Source organism: Thalassophryne amazonica, chromosome 1 (assembly GCF_902500255.1).
Source record: "Thalassophryne amazonica chromosome 1, fThaAma1.1, whole genome shotgun sequence".
NCBI lineage: Eukaryota > Metazoa > Chordata > Actinopteri > Batrachoidiformes > Batrachoididae > Thalassophryne > Thalassophryne amazonica.
Genome location: NC_047103.1, coordinates 101105060 through 101129080, shown reverse-complemented (window position 1 = coordinate 101129080; position 24021 = coordinate 101105060). Strand labels below are relative to the sequence as shown.

The following is a 24021-nucleotide window of genomic DNA, read 5'->3' as shown; positions in this document are numbered from 1 at the left end:
TTCATCCAGTCATCCACAGTCCACGATTGCTTTTCCTTAGCCCATTGTAACTTTGTTTTTTTCTGCTTAGGTGTTAATGATGGCTTTCGTTTAGCTTTTCTGTATGTAAATCCCATTTCCTTTAGGCGGTTTCTTACAGTTCGGTCACAGATGTTGACTCCAGTGTAATGAATATTAATGCCTCCACACGGGGCACCAATAATAATGTAACGAATATGGGTTAAACCTCACCCGGAGGCACCAATAATAATGTAGAAAGTAGTGATTATTGGTGATTTGAGTGGAGACACTTTGCTTTGCATATATTCAGGCCTCACTACGGGGACCCTTGATATGTAGCATTTAGCTGTAGTTAATAAGTAATTAAACTCCCAAATTGAATTAGACTGGATTAGGCCCCAAAATAACGGGTCACCAAAATAATTGATTTAGGGTTTAATACTTATTATTTAAGCATTAATGGGGCACCACCTATTTATTGTTAAGAGCATAGGTACTCTGATTTAAACATTAATTTATCAGTCTCAAATTAATTAGTCTCGATTTGGTTTAATCAATCTCTGATCTGAAAATCATGAATTCTTCAATACGGTTGACCAAGTGTTTCCTTCTGTACCCAAGATAAACCACAGCAGAAAATATTTACAATTTATACTAGAAATGAATATTTGACTGGCATTTTATAGACAGTGATGAAAAATATATTCATTCAGGGAAACAATTTTCTTACTCACTCATGAGACGCTGGAAGAAAGAGGTGAAGCTTAAAACCTTAAGTAAATTAATCTGATTGAAATTTAGTGATTAATTTTGAAGACAATTATGAAATAGAATATTATAAGAATGTCTTTAAAGAAAAAAGAGATGAGGAGCCACCTGTACCCATTTGACAACAAACCTCCTTCATGGAGCCTGGACTGGTTCGATTAGCTGCTGTTGGAGGGCTGGTTCCGTCTGTCCGTTCGTTGTCGACATCGGGCAGCGTGAGCTCACCTGGGTCGGAGGGGTTCACTCAGAGGTGTCCCCGGTGTGATCCCAGGGCTGGTGTCGGCTGGTTTCACCAACTGCTGCATTCAGGTGTGGAATCAGCGAAGCTGTCAGCTTGCAGTGACCCAGAGGTGGAAGGTGTTTGTTGAAAATGGTTCTTAGTAGCTTTCAAAATGGTTGGAGCCAAATTAAAGTCTTTGTGACTTTAGAAAAAGTAAAACTTTAATAAGAGCGTTGAAAATTGAATGAAAAGGAAAAGTCGCTTTTTCTGTAAATTCGCTCTTAATTTGAAAAGCTCAGCTCGGAAGTTCTCTTAAAAATTCAAAATCTTGACGCACCTTTAAAGCGTCAGGTTAAACTTTGAGTTTGTCCCAAAGGTAAAGAATCAAAGAATGCCACGTGGTAGCTTAGCTTAGCAATGGCTCTTGGCCCAAAATAGAATTAAGCCTTAAGCAAAAGAGAGAGGAAAAAGTTGCAGAAGAGAGCGGGAGCAGAGAAAGAGAGAAGGGCAGAGAAAGACTCTGTTCTCATTTTTAAAGGGGGACTTACGTCACTAAACTCCGCCCATTTAGGGTGTGCGATCTCACAGACACTTCATGTCTTATGTAGCCCATGTGGTCTTTATGTTATGTCAATTTCACCAAAATTCCGTTTTATTTGTGAGTATTAATGGGATTGTGTGTAAGTTTATTTTGACAGTTTTTACTTAGAGGCTTTTATTTTGGCGGTGTTGCTACTTCCTGGGGATTTTCGCGCTTCTCCTCAGTTGCTGGGAAGAGAGCAGAGGGGAGGTAAGCTGCAGGAATTCTCTCGTGCTTCAAGTTATAAATTGTTTGACTAAGTTCATTTTGATTGTATTTTTATGTTGTTAATAATCTATAAGACCTTCGTCAATGATAAGTGTGTGGAATAGCGTTTTTATGTTTAAATTGTTGTATGGCTGGGGTGCCTGGCTGCCTTTTGTTTCTGTCTTCTGTTCTCTGTCTTTTGTTTTTCCTTCCAGGTGGCATGCGTTCAGGATTGAGTGGATGTGTGGCTGAGTTATTAGGACCTCACCCTGATCACCTGAAGCTTGTCATGTGCAGCTCGTCAGGACTCACAGCTGTGGTGCATCTTTATGGATTGGGGCATGGTTGCATTTAAGTCTGGAGTACACAGTGTGTATTTGCCAGAGACTCGACCTTGTGACCAGACGGGTGAGATCGACGTTTGGAGAACCATCTCATCATCATGGACGCAGAGACCGTACCAGGTTTGATGCCATGGTCTGTGAAAGAGGAGGGGGTGAGGTCTCACGCTCGTCAGCACACTTCCTGAGGTACTTTAGGTTTTGTGACTAACATGAGTACAGTCAGTAAATGTGGTGTCCCTCACACCTTATTATATTGAGCTGTTATGTTAGTCGTTTAATCAGCTTCCACTGCAGTGGAGAATTGAACTGGGTGTTCCATGCCTGCAGGGTGGGAAGCTGATTGGTGATTAAGCCAGGAAGTGTTTGCTGTTTATGTACACCTTTGAGTGGTCTCTCTGTGTGTGGAGTGGTGGAATCACATGATGGTTTCTTCTTTCACAGACTCGGTTGGTCGCGGCCACCTGGGGGGTGTCGGCGGGGTCCGAACTGTTCTGGCTCCGGACCGTTTGTGCTGCTGGGAGCGCACCGTTATTCCACCTCGCCAGACCGCGCACTCATTTGTTATTATTCAGCACTCACTGTTATGTTATTAAATTCTGTTATCCTTTGTACCGTGCTCTGCTTATTTTATACTGGGTCCTGTCAAACGCTGGTCGGTTCTCCGCCCGCGTCCGACACATAACATAAATACAGCACTTGAAAAAAGTAATGTTAGCCAGTGGATTTAAGCTAGCAGCATGGTCTCACTTTCGTCTGTGGCACTTTCTTCGTATTTTTCTAGACTTGTGTGAACCTGTGAGACTGGAGTGGCTGTATTTGCATATGTTGTATTTCACACAGGTATGTTGATAAATGTATTTTTTTTTTGTATCAACGAAAATTTGTATAAGATGTGCTTTTGCACACGATTAGTTTATTTTGTAAAAATATCTAAAAATTGCCATGATCAGGGGAGTTTATTCTAAGTGTAAAGCTATATGATCACATTACTAAAATATCATAATTTGTAATACCGTAACACTGAGTTGCTGGGAAGAGAGCAGAGGGGAGACTTGTGTGAACCTGTGAGACTGGAGTGGCTGTATTTGCATATGTTGTGTTTCACACAGTAAATCTCCTGACTGGCAAACCCCTGTGTGAGGCTAAGTTCGTCCATCTACACAACGCAGATATTTCCCAGCTGGTCAGCATTGACAGGCTGGGCTACACTTAGAGCAGGCAGAAATGTCTCAACTATTTAAACACATTAATTTGAAATACTATTTGTTCTAAGGCACCCACATGAACACATTATTACGAGACATTTAAGCACATCCTTTGGATAAACAGAGTACTTCAACATCAGCATATTATATTTTGTAGAAAGGTCTCACACACACACACACACACATCAGTTAACATGAGCACATCAATAAATGGAATGATTACATGCAAAGCATTTCATTTGAATAATAAATGCAACAACATTATAAGTCTTTAGATATAAATGGGAGACATACTGATGTAAATTCTTATTTCGAACCAAAGGTCTTCTCTTTGTTTTACTCAAGATAAAAGTTAGTTGTAAAGAATCTACAATTTATGGCCCATCTGGTCGTGGGGGAAGGGTCCCCCCCTGGATGAGGAGAGGTCCTGTCTTATCTTGACCATAAAGGTTTGGGTTTCTCCTGTCCTGGAGAAGCTCAGATTCTGACGTTAAGCCATTATCATGTCATGTAGTTCATGAATTACAACCTTGTTTTTCTCTGGAAGGCAGTGTTCGACCCTGGGGTGATGTCTCCAAAACTTATCTGAAGATTTCCAGATGACTTAGGAATTTCTCCACTGAGGTGGAAACACAGTCTCTGTCCCAGTGGGTTTTTGTGGTCGAGAGAGGATTAATATATTTTATTTAATCAGGTCTAATCGAGGCCATCGCGCTACACCAGTTTCCTCCCATTCGTTCCTCATTTGTTTTGTTGTGCATTTTCGATTTTTGAGACATATTGCTTTAAGTTTTCTGTCTTGACGCTTTGATGTCTTCCTTGGTCTACCAGTATGTTTGCCTTTAACAACCTTCCCATGTTGTTTGTATTTGGTCCAGAGTTTAGACACAGCTGACTGTGAACAACCAACATCTTTTGCAACATTGCGAGATGATTTACCCTCTTTTAAGAGTTTGATAATCCTCTCCTTTGTTTCAATTGACATCTCTCGTGTTGGAGCCATGATTCATGTCAGTCCACTTGGTACAACAGCTCTCCAAGGTGTGATCACTCCTTTTTAGATGCAGACTAACGAGCAGATCTGAAATTTATTCCTCAGAATGAGTGAGTCCATATTTTTTTCCCTGTGCTTGGTCTAAAAAACTAACCGTTACTGACTGCCACAATTTTTTTTTCCTGATTTCTTACAGTGTTTCTTAAAGCCAGAAAGTTGCCATTTGAAATGACTTTAGTTTTGTGTCATGTCTGTGATCTGTTTTTTTTCTACAAAATTAAACTGAATGAACATCCTCCGAGGCCGGTGATTCCATAATTTTTCAAGGGGGTGTATACATAGAGCGTGTCAAAGAGAATACGTTTGTCATTATTGATAAAAAAAATTAATTGGAAAGCTCATTCAGCATATTCAAATGAAGGTATCAAAAAGTATTGCAATATTAAATAAAGTAAAGCATGTTCTTGATTGCAGAGCACTACATAATCTCTATTGTTCACTGGTTGCACCCTACTTGACTTATTGCGCTGAAGTTTGGGGCAACAATTACAAAACAACATTGCAACCATTATTCATTTTTCAAAAAAGAGCATTAAGGACAATTCATAATGCAGGTTATCGAGACCACACCAACCCACTGTTCATTAAATCTCAAATATTAAAACTTAATGATATGATTTCATTCAAAAATGTTCAATTAATGCACAAAGTGAAAAATAAACAAGTGCCATTTAGAATTCAAGAATATTTTACTGAGAGGGAAGGAAAATATAATTTTCGGGGCTTGTATCATTTTAAAATTGCTGGCGCTCGGACGACCAGGAAAGGTTTCTGTGTCTCCATGTGTGGCCCTATATTATGGAATAACCTGTCGGATGAACTCAAATATATCAGTTTAAAATATCAATCAGTTTAAAAATCAATATAAAAAAGTTTAAGATATGTATCTAAAAAAGTACAATGAGTTTTGTGTTGTCAGTTGTAATTGTGAACTTGTACAGTAACATTCGTGTATGTGCATGTATGTGTGTATGTAATTATGTATGTGTATGTATGTACACAAAGACACGGTGTTCACTTGATATGTTTATGATAATGGGATTTGAATTTGTGTTGTTAAATGTGTTTGTAGCATGGCCCAAGCAGAGGGTCACCCCTTAGAGTCTGGTCTGCTTGAGGTTTCTTCCTCAATACATCAGAGGGAGTTTTTCCTTACCACTGTCACCTGTGTGCTTGCTCTGGGGGTTGGTAATGTGTATATATGTATGTATGTATGTATGTATGTACGTACGAGGGTAGGCTGAAAAGTTCTAAGGCTCCCCATGGAGTAATGCATTAACTGCATTATAGTGAGCCTTAGAACTTTTCAGCCTACCCTCGTATATATGGGGTGGGTGTTTATAAGCTTTGCTTCTGCTCACCCCCTTTTTGGTCACACGTCACTGTGGAATTGTCTTGTGTATCAGTTTTTGTTATTGACAAGTTGTGTGCCAAATAAATAAGTTCAAGTACAAATGGGATTTGAAAAAAGGCAGATGCAGGTAGCCTACCTGACAAGGAAAAGTTAATGAGTCTTCTGTTTCCCATTCCATGGTTGACCTCAGGACTAACTATTGGCTTTAGTACCTGGAAACAGACACAAGCCAAATAAAGACTTGACATTACAACACATCAAGGTTTTTCTTTCTTCTATTCTTTGATCTCTTGTCTTTCCTTGATTCTGTAGTTAAATTTCACGAGAGAGTATTAAAAAGTACAAAGACAAATACAGAGATTTGTAACAAAAGCATAACGACAATACTTTCACTGTACTTGACATAAATTAAGTAATTACAGTTATGCCGAAATTAAACTATAATTGAAATGTCTGAAATAAGCGTAGCAGTGCAGAATGGCAATAACCAATACAAACAATAAAAATAAATATATAATACAAAAATATCAAGGGAGACAAGTTAACAAAAATATTTACCAATTTTTCAAAGGTTACAGGGCATACTATCAGGAATATCTTCACCTGGTCAAATGTAATTTTTTTTTTTAGTTATGCACAGACACATGCACATGGAAACACACACCTTTAATATAAACATCAGAAGCAAAGCACGAGGGCTATGGGAAAAATTGATTTATGTCAGAATCCCAATTCTTATCCTTTACAATTCAAAATTAATTCAAATGTTCAAAAATGAATTTTTGTATGTAAATGTGAATTGTAAAATTCAAAAATGTATGTAAAAATATAGCATAAACAAAGTTATATACAACAATTCACATTAAAATGCTGGAAATGCTTCAGGCATTTTTTGTGGCTATTTACATGCAATAAGATGCCACACAAATTATATTTGTGCCACTCAGAAAAACAATTCCTGTCCAATGTACATCAGAAGCTCCAAGAATTTGTACAGATATTCCACCTCAAAATCTGTGTATTTTCCCCTAATTCCTTGTTTTTGTAGCATTTTTTTATTGGTGTTGGTACAGACTGTCCTGACTGTGTTAGTAACCACAAAAAAAAAAAAAAGAAAAGAAAAATGTGTTTTGGACTTTGGGGGGAAGTCTGTACCGGAACTCCTGTGTTCTCTGCCCATGGAGTCTGCTGACTGCTGGGGCAGTGTGTGTCTCCACCATGCTGTGCTCCAGGACTTGACAATGGAGCAAAAGTGCATGAGTCCTAGCGAAAGAGAAACGCGCCGTCCAATCCACTGGGCTGATCTGTGTGCACAGATCGGTGGATCCAACTGCTCTGGTTCATCCAGACCAGAACAATAAAGTCCACTTCATCATCAGACTGATCACGCTCTGGTGACACGCTCCGTGCTTCGACTGTCTTCATGCAGTTCAAAAAAAAGAGAGAAACTTGACACGCTGTTCCAGATGCCTGATTATTTTGTTGCACTAAATAAATAAAATTACTATACCACACACACTAAAACACTCCACCACACACACAAAAACACACTCCAATCACGGCAAATAAGAGACAATTTTCAAAACTGATTGCCGCCTGCTTTTCACTCCACACAAAACCACACTTTTCTTCTCTCAGCAACCAAATCACGTGGATTGGGGATCATTGTTTATTTGGTAATATATTTTAGACCAGAGATACACTTTTCACTTGTTTGCTGCTGCAGGCAAAGAGAGATGTTAGAAAAGTCCTGTTCATAAAACACACACACACCCATGTGGGGTCTGTAGGTTGTCATCAAACCCACATGGAGTTGGTGATTTTGATTGGTTAGCTCCTACGTTTTCCACCAAGTGTAACACCCCTCTCTCCTGCTGCAGTTGAGGGAGTCGTATTTCATTCCAGCCCTGAGTCATTTTTGCTGCAGTTGTCTGCAAAATGCGCAGCGAATATGACAATATTATCCCCCCCAAAACAATCATAACTCAAGTTATACTTGGCCTATTAACAAAATGGTTGAATTCCACACATTCAACATGCATTCAAACAGACACAGAGTGGAGCAGATTGTGTGCTACATCCGCTTAATTAGGTCATGTGACTTTTTTACACAGTGGTGCGTGGACTCACACGCCATTCCAACTCATAATACATGCTTTGCTTAAATTATTACCACACTTACCACAAAAATGTCAGCTACACATTTTATAAACACTACCCAATCTGGAGACCATGAATCCCCATGGGCAACATGCTGGTTTTTGTTTAAACCCCCATAATTAAAGCTGAAAATCTATACGGTATATGCTTACTGTAAGACCTCGACTCAAACTGAGGATGAATGGATGTCTTTGATAAAGTAGTCCTCAGAGAATCTTTGAGTACCACTGAAATGACTTTGGATTACCCACACAATTTTGCACATGTAACCCACATGAATTGTACGTTAAAAAATAAATAAAACTCTAAATTCCTCTCGTAATGCATCAGTGAATGCAACACTTTAGTCACGTGATCCCACATGCATGTGCCCTTCCGCCCTCATGACATTCAGCCAATCGCGTTGCTCGTAGCGCCTGATATAGACGCCTGTTCCCCCTCTCCGACAGATGTGTGGGAGAGGAGACTTCAGGACGGCTGCATCAAGGTTTGTCTTCAGTTAAAATTCTGTTTTTGCATGTTTACTGCATTCGTACTAAAACCCTGTTTTAAATCCGTATGTTTAGAAGTTAATATCCGCTGACGCTGGGGTTCGCGCTGTGGGAGCGTTTCCTAAACGGAATTGGTGAGTCTGATTGTTTGTGTTAGCATATGCATGAGTGGTCTCTATCACCAGACTACCTGTTGCTTGTACTGAAATGCTAACTAAGTATTATTAGCTTTGCTGCTCATGTTTGGCTACAGCTATTTTAATGTCTTGTTTTGGATTTCATATCCTGTTCATTCAATGCACTTTTATACAAAGAGTATTATGAATTGTATTTCAGGAATGTCGTGTACACAGATAAAAGGAAAGAAAGCTAGCTAGTGTTAATGGAAATATTTATTGGTACTAATATTTGGTCCTGTCTGCTTAAAACAGGCCAGGTGATCCCTGTTGGGGTAAAAAACCCTTTTGATGGCGGAAATATTTATTGCTACTAACATTTATTTTTGGAATTTTGAGAGACTGGTCCATTTCCACTCTGAACAAGCAAAAGTTGTATTTTCTGTTGAACAGAGCTGTGTGTGTGTATTTGTGTTTAGAATATTGGTTTTGACTGGAAAACTGTTTTTTCCTTGTGAAAAAAAAATCTACCTCATCTGTAGATTGTACATATTGTAAATATTTTTCTATTCACTATTTGCACATATACTAAAATCTCTGTATTTGCTGTTCCTAAAACCTCCCAGAGCCGTATCTTATCTTCTGATCTAGCCCAACATCTGACAAACTCATATTCCCAAATCCTAAATTTTCTTATAGGTTACATAAAAGGAAAAATGTGGCAAGCCAGCCAGGAGGTTGTGGAACAGTAAATTATATTTTTCATTAAGTCTCACCAATTCACAGAAAATATGAATTTATTTCAGTCGCTCAGTATTAAAATTCCAAATGCGGTTTTAGTGAGTAGTACTCCAAAATGTGATATTGACGAAGTGGAAGAATTTTTACTTGAGTACGGAGCTATAGAGCGGTCTTTGACAATAAATGCACCTGAAAGCGAATATAATGACATGCTTGTTGTTGAATTTAAAACCACTTCACCTTTTAATTTATTGGGTCCGATCTTGCCATATAGAGCATATAGACCATATAGAGCAGAGCTTCGCCCAGCTAAAACAGAAGATTCCTCCAGAAATCAAAATGGCTGCAGCTGCTTCTCCTCAACATGGCTGCGTCTTTCCCAATGCCTGCACCTAAAATAAATATATCTGCTGCCGATTTAAATCCATCTGAGGTGCAGAGGTATGCTGTGGAACACATTGTTAAGAGTGATTTAAATGTACGCTCCTCTCACAGACTCCGCATATTCTCTGGAAAAACACCATGCCCCATGACACATGGCGTTCAGCTGTTGATATCATCCTTCAAGACCTAGCAATACTGGAACTCCAAAAGTCGAGATACAGCTTACTACCACCTGCTGTGGACATTGTGAAACATCTCAGCCCAGATTTCTCTGCTGAAATCTATATCCTGCACCTTGACTCAGCCTATGGAACCGTACAGGACGGGGAGGAGTTGTATGTTAAATTCATGGATACCTGTCAGGATGAGGGGGGGAAACCATCTGTTTACTTACAAAGACTGCAAGTAGCTCTTAGTCTGGCTGTGAAGCGTGGAGGAGTAAGGACCAGTGACGTGAAGAGGCACCTGCTTAATCAGTTTTGCAGAGGATGCTGGAATAACAATTTAATTTCAGAACTCCAGTTAAAACAACGCAAATTAAACCCACCCCCTTTCGCCGAACTGCTGCTCTTGCTGAGAGCAGAAGAAGACTGGGACGCCAGTAAAGCTGAACGGATGAAACACCATCTTGGAACAACAACACAAAGTTTCTGTGAAAATACAGTTAGCAGTTGAAGAGGAGAAAGGAGTTTGTGCTGCATTGGCCATGCTCACAAAAACAGATGGCAGGAATAAAACAGCAACCCACCCAGAAGGGAACATTTGCAAAAATCAATCAAATGTTCATAGAATGTATGCTTAATGTTCATGTTGTATTTGTAAAGCTTGCCTCTAAATAAAAGTGTGTGTATATATATATATATATATATATATATATATATATATATATATATATATATATATATATATATGTACTTTCACATTATAGGAAAACATTAAATATAATTTACGGCATACAGAAAGTTAATGTTGGACTACATTTAAATTATGTGTGCAAACATAGGTAGAATGAACAATAGGATATAATTTAAGCACTCTACCATGGTAACCAAGAATTTGTCGATTTATGATTTATTCAGGCCTACTGAATATACTGTATAATTTCAAGATTACTGTAATAAACTGAGAGCTAACTCCGAAACATGTGTTGGTGCAACTTGCATAAACATGCACTCTGTTAATTGGAATATTAATTTTTGCAAAATAATTTACATCACTACAGACTGGTTGTCAGCTACCAAAATATGTTTTTTATGTAAACAGATTGCAATGGCAGCTTATTATCCAGAAGTCCCACAGACCTGAGTTACATACATTTTGCCAAATTAAAAAAAAAAAAAAAACCAACCTATCTTTAGCATTTTTGAAAATAAGGAAAAAAAAAACAAGTTAAAAAAAAAAATTGATTTACAAAATAATGTTTTCAACATGCATGAGCAGGAAGCACTGACATTTAAATAAAACAGCTCACAGACAAATAATATTTTTTACTGGTCACTTCACAACTTGCAGTTCAAACATGTTTTTAAACAAACATGCTGAACATGAGATGAATGTAGCAGTCACACACATTACAGTGGCAGAAATCAACTCGATTTCACATTTCCAGAATGAACATTTGTCCAGGGTTTAGTGTTTCACTCAGGCCTCATTTGAGGATGACTTCATGTCACAGTCGAACAGTGTTTGGTGGGAATTGTTACAACATATTTCTTGCTTTCTGATTCCTTTAATATCAGCTGCTTAATTCATGTTTGCAGTGAGGCATGATATTATAATTATCCAGGGTAAAACATGTACATTGTACACAATATATTTGTAACACCTGGATATAAAATCATTTTTGTATGTAAAATGCAACATACTCATTCTGGTAAAAAAAATATAAAAAATTAAAAAAGCATCAGTGATCATTGTGTATAATTTCCTGTAATCACATTATACATTCAAGTATTGCCAATTAAGTTAAATTTCTAGCATAAGTGTTTGGTTCCTTCATGGTTAAAGGTAAAGGCAGAGCAGGATTATCAGCTCAGAGAAATGCTGTCTCACAAAACTACTGTAATAATTGGGTCAGAACGTCTGAAACACTATAGTGCTTTATTTTAAAACATGTTTGACCAACATTATCAGAGGATACAATTCAAATGAATTCATTTCATTTCAAGTAGTTTTTGTACATAGATCTATTTACTATTAAATTATTTTGTTAACAATATGCTTGATGCTTCACAATTGCTTGCAGTGCTGCTCACGAACCAGTTGGTGGCAGTAGTGCACCGAGTTGGGTTAAAACCCGCTGTTTGAGAGCAGAAGAAGACTTAGCTGAGTTACAGCACTCAACTCCGTTCTGTTTTAGCAAATAGACGTTTGTGTTCCACAAGTTAATTCGCCTGTTCAGTCTCTATACTGTGATTAAGAGACCACTGAGAGCAGAAGAGGAGACTAACGCTGGACGCTCGTCGACTGGGATTCCTCACAAAGAACCACCACATAGCTACCCATGAGGTAGCAGCTAGCTTCAAATGGTGGGGCCTTTGTGCCGTGATAGCGACGCTGTGAATATCAAAAGGTAACGGATCCTGATGTGAGCACAAATTCGTTTTTGCCAGAAATAACAAAACTTCCTTGAAGCTTGATTATGCCAGCCATAGATTAATGGGAACCAAACGAACACATTTTTGACTAGCATGGAGCTAACGTTAGCCACAGGCCTAATTAATATTTTGACTAAAACATGACTAAAATATATACTCTCTTATTAGGTGTTGACACATTTGAAGTTTAAGTCATGTCAGTGCCCAGAAAGAGACTTTATGAAGATAAGCTTGTGATAATATTTTTGGATGCTTGTTTTCCCCCCCAACAGCAACCATGCCGGCTGCCATAAGAGTTGTTGAATCAGTGAATCCTCCATCTGATCAGTGGGTTGAGTGTGTGCCTGCAGTTGATTCACATCAGCCCGATTATGCAGAGGTTTGTACTATAATGGTTAAATTAGATTGTATAGTGTCTTGTGCCAGTAGATTCTAAAATTCATGTTCAGCAAGCAAAATATTCAAACATTTCTGGCAAGAAATACTTTGTTCTGTTTGGGATATAATTTGAAAATAGAGTAAAATCTGTCAGTAATGAAGTTGTATATGCTAACTTTCCTTCCTTAAAGAAATAATTTACAGGCCCTGTTACTCAAACATTTATTTATTGCTAATATAAAGTCAGTATTTCTTATATAAAAAATTCTGTGTCCCTTGCATAATGTTTCATTTGCATAGTGTGTGCATACTGTCTGTGGTACCATACACTTGAAACAGAAGGACTTCTATGCTGTACTACTGAGGTTTCCACCTTATCTGGGGTGGAAAAACTGACCTGTGGCAACAAAAAAAAAAAAATTTTAGAGATTCTTTTGGAATAGACCTGAGTAAGTACCAGAATGCATTTGAGATTTCACATTTTTCTGGGGGACAACCACCAGACACCGCCAGGGCCTTGTCAAGATCTTTCAAGTTTGTTTTTTTCCCCCCCCATAGCTCACTTTCATCACTCAGTTCATTCACAGATTTGTCCGTGCTCATGATGAAAGGTCAACAGCATTGGCTTAATCATTTGTGAAGCATAGGATTTAATAAAAAAAAGTGGGAACTTCTGTATTAAGGTTGTAACATATGGATCTATATACATTTTGTGTTCCAGGAGAAGCAGAATGACATCATTCACAGTATTGAACAGCTGAATGACAAAGTTGATGCACTACATCCTTGGACCATCCCTGCAAGTGTCGGTTCCCAGACATACCAGGAGAGAGAACAATGTGGACGCTGCTGACACGATTATCCGAAGGTTGGCCAGCTCAAACCAGAAGTGTGGGCTTGAACCAATTACAAGCGGTGCCTGGAAGTAATGGGGCTTCCAGTAAAGTCACTCAAAGAAGTGAGTTAGTGTTTTCTGTTAGGTCCTCTTCACTTCAATAAAGTTTAGCCTTTTTATTTATTTATTTTATTTTTTACACAGTGTATTATAGACATGCTGTATTTATGGAAACTAGCAACTAAAGGGCCTTTCACATTGCATGCTTTATATGCGTCAGGCAACAACTCCCAATGTGTCGTCAGTCACGTTGTGTCAACGCCTCTGTTAAAGATTTTGTATATATGTTATCACTGTTAAACATTTGTACCTTTGTCTTCTTTCTCATGAGAACGGTGTTGTGCTGTTTGCACTTAACAGCGAGAATGTACGTGTTATTCAACCTTGTTTTAGCATGCTGGGGTCAATCTGAACTGGGAATGAAGAGCTGGATGTACTTATTATTATTATTATTATACAACTTGTTTTCGTAGCCGCTAACGACTGGGAGTGAAGCATGACGGGGTCAGGCTGAACTGGGAGTAAAAGAACTGAAGGTTGTTTTGACTGTTGTGATGTGATGCTTAGTGTGAAGACCAGGACACTCCAGGCAGATGCACAACAGCTGATAACTGCAACAGACGAACGGGATGTGCTGACCTTCGACGATAAGAGTAAAAGAAAGAAACTGTTTTTCCTTACAGCTGCACTTGACGTATGTGTTTATGTTACGGGAAGAAACTTGTCTCCCCCCCCCCTTAGGACAAGTTTTATGATGTAATGAGGGCTTCTCTAATAAAAAGAGCGGGAGCACAGGCCAGACTTTAGTGTAGCCTTGGTGTACAGCCTGGCCGCACTCCGCGCGTGATTAATTTGACTCTGTCTCACTGGTGTTTCTTGACTCTGTCTTATCAAAGGTTTTAAGAATGTTTGGAGGAGAAAATACCCAACATTGACTGGGGGCTACGTCCGGGAGCTCAACACCGGAGGTGTCCGGCGGGGGTCGCCAAGTCCAGACGTAAATCCTTGGCCAAGGTCCGATCGATTGATCGTGTCTGCAATTGTCGACCACCGTTGGCATCGTCTGGTTGACGAGATTTTCCCGAAGAAGACAGACAGGAGGTCGAGTCAGTGAGTAGAATTTCTTTGTAACAGTACTGAGTGAGTGGTGATCAGATCACATAAAACAGTTAAACTCCGTAAGCGATGGCGTGGAATCGTCTGTTAATGTAAAGCAGTTAAAATCCGCGAGGAGGGCGGACTCCTCTACGGTTGCGAGGGACGCCCGTAGTTAAATTCCGGAAGGAGGGTACGGACTCTGTTTTAATACGTAAAGGAAATCCCGGGTAGAAATACGTGCACTGTAAAAAAGCAGTTAAATCTGGCAGGGACGGCGGAGTCCCCTAATGCAGGACATTAGTTAAATTTCACGGGAGGGCGAGCTCCCCTGGCATAAGAATACGCGTACGATTATTAAGTGTTTCTATGTGTAAATAGTGTTTTGTGTAAGTGTAAATAACTGTGTGAAAGTGTAATACTTTGGACAACGTTAGTGACAACCGTGTGTGTGGAAGCGAAGGCAAGTGATTCCGCTTCCTACGGGGAGGTGAAAGGAATCAACCACACAACGGCAAATTAATTGTCACGTCCAAAGAAAGTGAAAACTTCAGATTTAGAACACCCCAGGTGTGCCCCCGTCTGAAGTCCAAATTATAACAAGGGATAATAAAAATGGGGGGTAAGACATCTAAAAATAAGGAAAATTTTTCAACTGACGACTGGAAATTTATGGAAGCAAAAAATCCAAAAGCAACAAAGAAATTGGAGACCTGGATAAATAAACATGACTTTGACGGACGACTGAACCTGATCAGTATACAGAAGCTAAAGAAGGAGTTAGAACAGGAACATAAAGGTGATGAGAAAAAGATGCAGAAAGTAGGGGCAGATTTAGTGGCATTTTGGGAGGAGGAAGCAGAGAACAGACGGAAGGGAGCAGAGAAGCGACGATTAGAGAAAGCAAGGAAAAAGAAAGCTGTAGGTAAGGCAGAAGAAGATGTGATAATTCAGCACAGAGAACCAGAACAGCCTCAACAACCACCGCCGGCTGGATCGTCGGTGACAACAACACCTTTATCTCCTCTACCAGAGGATGACGATGTACCGCCACCACAGTATGATTTAGCAGTAAAACCTAAGGTAAAGTGAAAAACCAGAAAAACCACAAACACGCAGTCAAGCGAAAGTGCCCACAGCCCCTCCCATGGTGGAACACAGTGACCAGGGAGGTGCCTATCCTATGACAGAAGTACCAAATCCTCGTGCAGGAACAGCAGGACAGCGATCAACCATGCTCGTATATCGAACATGGAATGCTGATGATATCAAAGCAGCAGTCGACATGATACCATCGCCACATGTCGACATTGAGGGATTTATGCAGGATATAGAAAACATTAGAAATTCTTACCACCTTAGTGGACCTGAAGTCCAACAGGTGTGGATGAAAGCATGTGGCCCTAAATGGAGTCAGATACGCGGAGACTGGAATCCTGCAGACCAGGATGGCGTACCGTTGCCACATGATGATCCGGTCTTGAAAACAAGAGTGGAAGCTATGATTACACGAGCAAAAGGTGTGTTAGGGCCAAAAATAAATTACACAGAAATTACCAGGACAACACAGAAAGAAGGAGAACCATGGACAGAGTTTAGGTGCAGATTTGAGAGTGTTTCTAGAGTCCATAGTGGCATATTGCCAGGAACACCTGTGTATGAACAACAATTGAAAAACGCTCTGATCCAACATTCCAACAAGGATATAAAAGCTTGGATACAGAAACATTGGATTGGATTGCCTACAGGCACATTGGAAGAAACACATACACACTGCTGTCATGCAGAAGGAGTCTTAAAGCAGAAAAAGACAGGGAACAGCAACAAAGGAGTGTATGTAGCACACGGAGATGATGAAATATGTTACCAACAGGGTAACTTAAGACAGCAGAAGCAGTGCAAACGCCCCCAAAAGCCATGGCAAAACAGACAAGGTGGACAGCCACAACGTCAAGGACCATGGCAACCACAACAGCAGCTCAGACAGGGAGGGCCACCACGTGGTCCCCTGATTTGTTGGAACTGTGGGAGAGAGGGACATGTATAGAAATTGTCCGAATCCACCTACTGAGGGAGCAGCAGGAGGAATTCCACAACGGAATAATCCTCCGCAGCCACAGTATCCACAATGACTAGAATCCATAATTCCACATCAGATAGGCAGTCTGATTGTGATATGGATCTGTGTGCCTTACTGGGAAATCCGGTACAAAACCAGAAGTGACTTTGTTGGTAAATGGACGACCAGTGACATTCCTTTGTGATACAGGAGCATGTAGAACCACATGTAATGACAACATACCTGTCCATCAATTAAGCAACGAAATCTTTAGGGTTCGCTCTGCAAATGGACAAACATCAGACGTCCCTATCACTAAACCCATAACGTTGGCAGATCCATTTGGCCTGACATGTACTATGTCAGTGTTGACCATGCCACAATGTCCAGTTAACCTTTTAGGACGAGACGGATTGACTGCATTGGGCTTGTCCATAATTGTGGAACAAGGGAAATTAGTTGTTGAACGCACAGGAGGCGTTAACATGGTAAGAGAAGAAAGCGATGACCCCACATTCCACTATTACTATACATTTGACATTTCAGAGGAAGATGCTGCAGGATGGGGTAAAGATGTCGTCTTGCAAGCGACAGCCCTACTAAAAAAATCCTGAACAAAAGATGTCACCACCTGACCTGCATGTCACAATGTGGCATAAAGATCCTCCAGGTCCGGATGGTGACTATGAAAACAAATTGGAAAACGTTTCACCTGTGAAGCTGACAATGACCGATTTGATTCATGATGGCAACTCAACAGCTGTCATAAGTGACAGGTGCCACTGAAGACATTTTAAAATTGAGATTCATAGGTATGCCTTTGCATGTGTCACTTTGTAAGCCATATTTGATAGAATGGCAAGAATTGGGACTGACAGTCATAACAGCTTTGTCAGCCACTGATTGGAGCAGAGTTGGACCACGAACGGAGTTCAGTCCATCAACTAAATTGTACAAGGTGCCAGTTAATGTCTCATTGGTGCTGACAGCTGGAACACACATTGATGTGTCCACTTCACAATCCTGAGTGTTTCAGTTGAGTCCTGAAGAAGATGATTTTCTCTCTTCGGTACCATCAGGATTGTGGACAACAGGTCCTTCAGACGTAGGACTGATAAAAAAAATGCACAACCTGTAGTTATAAGACCAAAAACAGAATACAGACCATGTGTAAGACAGTATCCATTGAAACCTGATGCAATTGAAGGAATCAGGCCAGTAGTAGAGAATTTATTAACAGCAGGAGTAATAGTGCCATGTCCAGATTCACCATGTAACACCCATATTTCCTGTAAAACAGGCTCCGCCCTCAGTGGGGTGGAGAATGATTCAAGATCTGCAGGCAGTAAATGCTGCTGTGATTAAAAGAGCACCATGTGTTCCAGATCCACACACCTTGTTAAATTCGCTGAGACCAAATTCTAATAGTTTCTCAGTAATTGACATAAGTAATGCATTTTTCTCTGTGCCAGTACATCCAGATAGTTACTTCTGGTTTGCTTTTACCTTTAAGGGACAACGATATACATTCACCATGTTTAGCCAATTTTGTTCCACCGGCAGATAGCCAACTATTGGTGTATGTTGATGACATCTTGATTGCCTCTGACACACGAGGAAACTGCATAACTGACACAGTAGCATTATTATGTTTCTTATTTGATGATGGCCACAAAGTGAGTAAAAACAAAGCTCAGTTGTGTAGGGATAAAGTAAAATATTTAGGACATGAATTATCAGCCACAGGGCGCACGATCCTGTCTGACAGGAAGGAAGCAATTTTGCACGCTCCAAAACCACAAACCAAAAAGCAGATGATGTCATTTCTTGGACTGACTAATTACTGCAGGGCATGGATTCCCTGCTATGCAGAATTGACTAGCCCACTTTCTGATTTGATGTACAAGGATGATATTTCAATGTCAACCGTGTTGGAATGGAACAAAGATGCTGAGGAAGCTTTTGTAAAAGTAAAACATACATTAGTGTCATCCACAGTTTTGGCACTACCAGATTATAGTAAACCATTCATTCAAACAGTTGATTGTAAGAATAAGTTCATGACTAGTGTTTTGGTTCAAGTGTATGGCTCAAAATTGAGGCCAGTTGCCTACTAATCTAAATTGGATGCAGTGGCAAGTGCTCTACCACCATGCGTACAAGCTGTTATTGCAGCCTCTATGGCTGTTCAAAGTAGCAGTAATGTTCTATTCCATCACGGTTGACACTGAAAGTTCCACATGCAGTTTCTGCACTTCTGTTGCAGACAAACATGAGCCTTCTGTCCCCAGCAAGACATCTTTCGTGCATGTCCTTGCTATTATCACAACCACACCTTACGGTAGAGCGCTGTACAACATTGAATCCATCCACATTGATACCCTTACCTGAGGATGGTGAGCCGCACAATTGTCTTGATGTAGCTACAGTCTGTACGAACGCACGCCCAGACCTCCAGGACACACCCATCCCAAACAGTACAATTGTGTATGTGGATGGTTCTTCCACTAAAAATGCTTATGGACAAACAATCTGGATATGCTGTTGTCGCAAATTCAGAAGTATGGGATTCTGCTTCATTGCCATCGTCATTTTCAGCACAAGCAGCTGAATTAGTTGCTTTAACTGCAGCTTGCTATCTGTTTAAAGGTACGGCTGTAACAATTTATACAGACAGCCAGTACGCTTTCAGCACAGTGCATGTGTTTGCAAAACTGTGGGAAGAGCGTGGAATGGTGACATCATCTGGAAAGCCAGTGACTCATGCCACTCTCCTAACTGCACTACTGAAGGCTGTGAGATTGCCTAACCAAATTGCTATATGCAAATGTGCGGCTCACACCAAAGGCTCTGACAGTATTTCAAAAGGAAATGATTTTGCTGACAGAGCAGCAAAAGAGGCAGCAGTGGCTTCTTCTATTTTTGTTGTACAGGACACAACTCCAGATTTGCATTTAGGTCATACACTGCTTGCTGACATGCAACAGCAGGCAACTGAAAGAGAAAAACAGATGTGGATAAATAAAGGAGCTACATATGCAAATGATTTGTACGTATGCCCACAAAAGAAACCCATATTGCCAAAAAATATGTTTAAATGGGCAGCTATTATGAGCCATGGCGTGACGCCTGTCTCATCAGGGGGTATGATATCGCAATTGCAATCTATTTTTTGTCTTTATGGGTTCGATGCATATGCAAAACAGCATTGTAGAGCATGCATGATATGTGCAAAACACAACTCACAAGGCAATTTCAGACCCCAAAGAGGCAAATTTCCAACACCACAATATCCCTTTCAAGTGATTCACATGGATTATATACAGCTGAGTAAACTGTAAGGGAAGGAATTTTGTTTAGTCGTAATTGATGCCTTCTCAAAATGGGTAGAATTGTTCCCTACAAAACATGCAGATGCACTTACAGTGGCTAAGGCATTGTGCAAAGACATCATTCCACGATTTGGAATACCAGAAACAGTTTATTCAGATAATGGAGCGCATTTTGTTAATACAATAGTGCAATACGTAGGAGAAGCGCTACAGGTCAATCTCAAAAATCATTGTGCTTATCATCCACAAAGCGCCGGATTAGTGGCAAGGATGAATGGAACAGTAAAAAACAGACTTAGAAAGACAATGGAGGAAACAGGCAGACCATGGACACATTGTGTAGATTTGGTAAAAATGTATATAAACATAACTAGTACCATGGGGTTGACACCGTATGAAACATTGTTTGGCAGAAAATATCGATTGCCATATGGGCAAATTTGGGATGTACCTGAGGAAGCCAATTTGGCGGATTACATGAGAAAAATGTTAGAAGGACAACGAGGGAGAGTTCCAAACACTGATGATCCCATTTCTCCACAGGAGGACCCTAAAGTGGTACCTGGAGACTGGGTGTTGATAAGAAGCATCAAGAGAAAACACTGGCATTCACCTAAATGGGAAGGGCCCCATCAAGTACTACTCACAACACCCACAGCCTTGAAAATTGGGGAAAGAAGTACATGGATTCATTTGCCTCACTGTAAGAAAGTCATTTCTGCAGACACAGACAAACAGTAGGACAAGACTAGTAATAGTGTGTGAGCTTGGTGTTAAGATCCAGGTTAGACACGAAAGCTAGCAGAAGACATTAAGAAGCCACTGTTCTGAACATAGGTGTGCTGTAGTGTGCAGAAATGGCGAAAGAAAAAAAACAAAAGAACGAGGGTTTCTGGACCCCATGGACAGTCCTTGTTATGCTACTTTTCTTTTTTGGATTGGGTTTATTATTAAAAGCCATAAGCACGGGACATGATAATAAGGATCACCTCTGCAGATTGCAGAGACCAAAAAGAAGTAACGAAGACCCCAGTCCGATAATAAATGCCACAGTACATAGCTGTGATAGGAACAATGCGTACCGATTTGGTATACAAGCCTGCATTCCTAGAAAAGCTTCTGTGGTCATCTCTGTACCATATAGTGCTCTTACCCATGGAATATGGGATGGTGGGGATGGTGACAGAGGGACTAATTACGGAAATAGTTTCTCATGGTATATGACCAATGATCAACAAGATAAGAGATGGGAAACGTTGGTAGCCGATGAATGGAGTAGATGGACACCAAGATGGGCACAAACCGAGTGGGCTAAGTACCAGAGTCAAATTCTCAAAATGTATCAAACAGATAAGCTGTCTATAGTGGTGAATACCACAGAAAAAGGAACCATATTCCCACCTGATATAGAGGGAGACTGTTGGTTGTTCCTCCTTTGGAGTATACAAACCAGGAAGAGATCCGTATTTCCATTTTTTCCTCTGTGAAACAGATAGAGTACAGCAACCAATATTGACAGAATTAAGTACGTCAAAGGGGGTGTCCATACAAGCAAAGGGGGTGCCCGTACAAGGCACAAAAGACATGAAGGCAGATGACTGGTTCCTAGTAACTACAGGAATTAGTGGACAAAATAACAATTGGCTTTTAATGGCAGAACAAGCAGGACTAGCAGCAAAGAAGGACTGTGTTGTATGTATGGGACCCAGACCTATATTACAGGTGATACCGGCAGCATTACCCAAAGACTGTCTGCTGACTGTTATGACACAGACATACATTGCAGCAAACAACAATTGTTCTAAGTGGGACAAGATCTATCCATTGACCAAATTGACTAAGATCAAACCTTTATTTTCAAGCAAAGTTGGGCATGCTAACCATACATGTGTACACTTGACAGGGACAAGTAAGACTTTGGGTAGCTTAAGCCACACTGCCTGGTGTAAGAATGTGGTCCATAGTACTCCCACATTCAAACCTGTCGGTAGGAGTGATGTATGGTGGTGGTGTGGTGATAACAGAATCTTTGACAGACTGCCACGAAATGTCAGGTTATTGTGCATTAATATCATTATTGTTACCAGTTAAAGCCATACCCATGACCCCTGAAGACGTTACGACATATGCAGCCTCTCTTATTCCTGAAGATTGGCAGAAAGGCATAGCCAGACAGAGTAAAAAGAGAGTGGAAAGGAGTAGGAAATCCAACATATATTGACGCAATAGGAGTCCCCAGAGGAGTGCCTGACGAGTATAAACTGGTTGATCAAATAGCAGCTGGATTCGAATCTTCCATCTGTTGGTGGTGTTCAATTAATAAAAACGTGGACAGAATAAACTACATCCACTACAATGTACAGAAATTACGAAATTGGACTGAGGAAGGATTTAAGGCTGTCCATTCACAGTTAGAAGCCACGTCCCTTATGGCCTTCCAGAATTGTATTGCTCTGGATATGTTGTTGGCGGAGAAAGGAGGTGTTTGTGCCATGTTCGGAGAACAATGCTGCACATTCATTCCCAACAACACGGCTGCAGACGGCAGTCTCACTCAAGCCACTGACGGGCTGAGGACGTTGAACAGGAAGATGAAAGAGCACAGTGGAGTAAACACCGAAGGCTGGGATTGGTGGCTGGAAGGGATGGGAAGATGGAGGTCTTTCATTTCTTCACTATTAGTGTCTATAGCAGTATTTGCTGCAATTCTAACATTGTGTGGATGTTGTTGTATTCCATGTCTCCGAGGCCTTGTAAATAGAATGATAACCGCAGCAATAAGTCCAGGACCAGGAGGGGGACCAGCATCATATCCACTCCTGGGGCAAGACGACACCGAGGAGGACGATGACTCCCATGACCTGTACCCAGACCCATGGAAGTATGATGACCCAGACACCGATGATGGTGACAATGATGACATCACCTCTGGGGTGTAAGCCTATAGAACATACCATGATGAACCTCTTAGTGAAAATCTCAAAAAGAAGTGCTAAGCTAGGTGATAACTACTACTGTATGTTTAACAGGCGATAAACAGGAGGGGAATGTTAAAGATTTTGTATGTTATCACTGTTAAACATTTGTACCTTTGTCTTCTTTCTCATGAGAACGGTGTTGTGCTGTTTGCACCTAACCCCGAGAATGTACGTGTTATTCAACCTTGTTTTAGCATGCTGGGGTCAATCTGAACTGGGAATGAAGAGCTGGATGTACTTATTATTATACAACTTGTTTTCGTAGCCGCTAACGACTGGGAGTGAAGCATGACGGGGTCAGGCTGAACTGGGAGTAAAAGAACTGAAGGTTGTTTTGACTGTTGTGATGTGATGCTTAGTGTGAAGACCAGGACACTCCAGGCAGATGCACAACAGCTGATAACTGCAACAGACGAACGGGATGTGCTGACCTTCGACGATAAGAGTAAAAGAAAGAAACTTTTTCCTTACAGCTGCACTTATTGACGTATGTGTTTATGTTACGGGAAGAAACTTGTCTCGCGTTGTCCCCCCCCCCCCTTAGGACAAGTTTTATGATGTAATGAGGGCTTCTCTAATAAAAAGAGCGGGAGCACAGGCCAGACTTTAGTGTAGCCTTGGTGTACAGCCTGGCCGCACTCCGCGCGTGATTAATTTGACTTTGTCTCACTGGTGTTTCTTGACTCTGTCTTATCAAAGGTTTTAAGAATGTTTGGAGGAGAAAATACCCAACAGCCTCCCTATGCCCTGACGCAACGCATGCAGCAGGGGGGCTGAGATTTTCACTGATTTATTTTTATTTTTTTTCCAGAGGAAAGCTGAATGATCGCCATGTTGTATATGTGTCGATGAACCAAGAAAAAGCTTTAATACAGCAATTTGATTTCACAATCAAATTAATTTTGGGGTTAAACATTTGCAAGGATTTTTCTTCAGAAAAGGGTTGCTCTGTATAAATGAGCAGTCCTGTGACACGTTTCTGTTTTGTAGAGATCAGTGGTTTCTGCCAGGAGTCTTCCATGTTTGGACCCAACACATTTCTATTGGACAGTGCGAAGCTTTG

General features: G+C 40.5%; 1 protein-coding gene across 1 annotated transcript in view; it reads right to left on the bottom strand.

The window, feature by feature from the left end:
- Nucleotides 1-24021, bottom strand: part of LOC117512783 (E3 ubiquitin-protein ligase HECW1) — a 521859-nt gene that overhangs the window by 342142 nt on the left and 155696 nt on the right. Inside the window, exon 5 of the mRNA XM_034173001.1 lies at nt 5869-5944. Within this exon, the coding sequence (XP_034028892.1) occupies nt 5869-5944 (76 nt within the window). The remainder of the gene's footprint in view (nt 1-5868; nt 5945-24021) is intronic.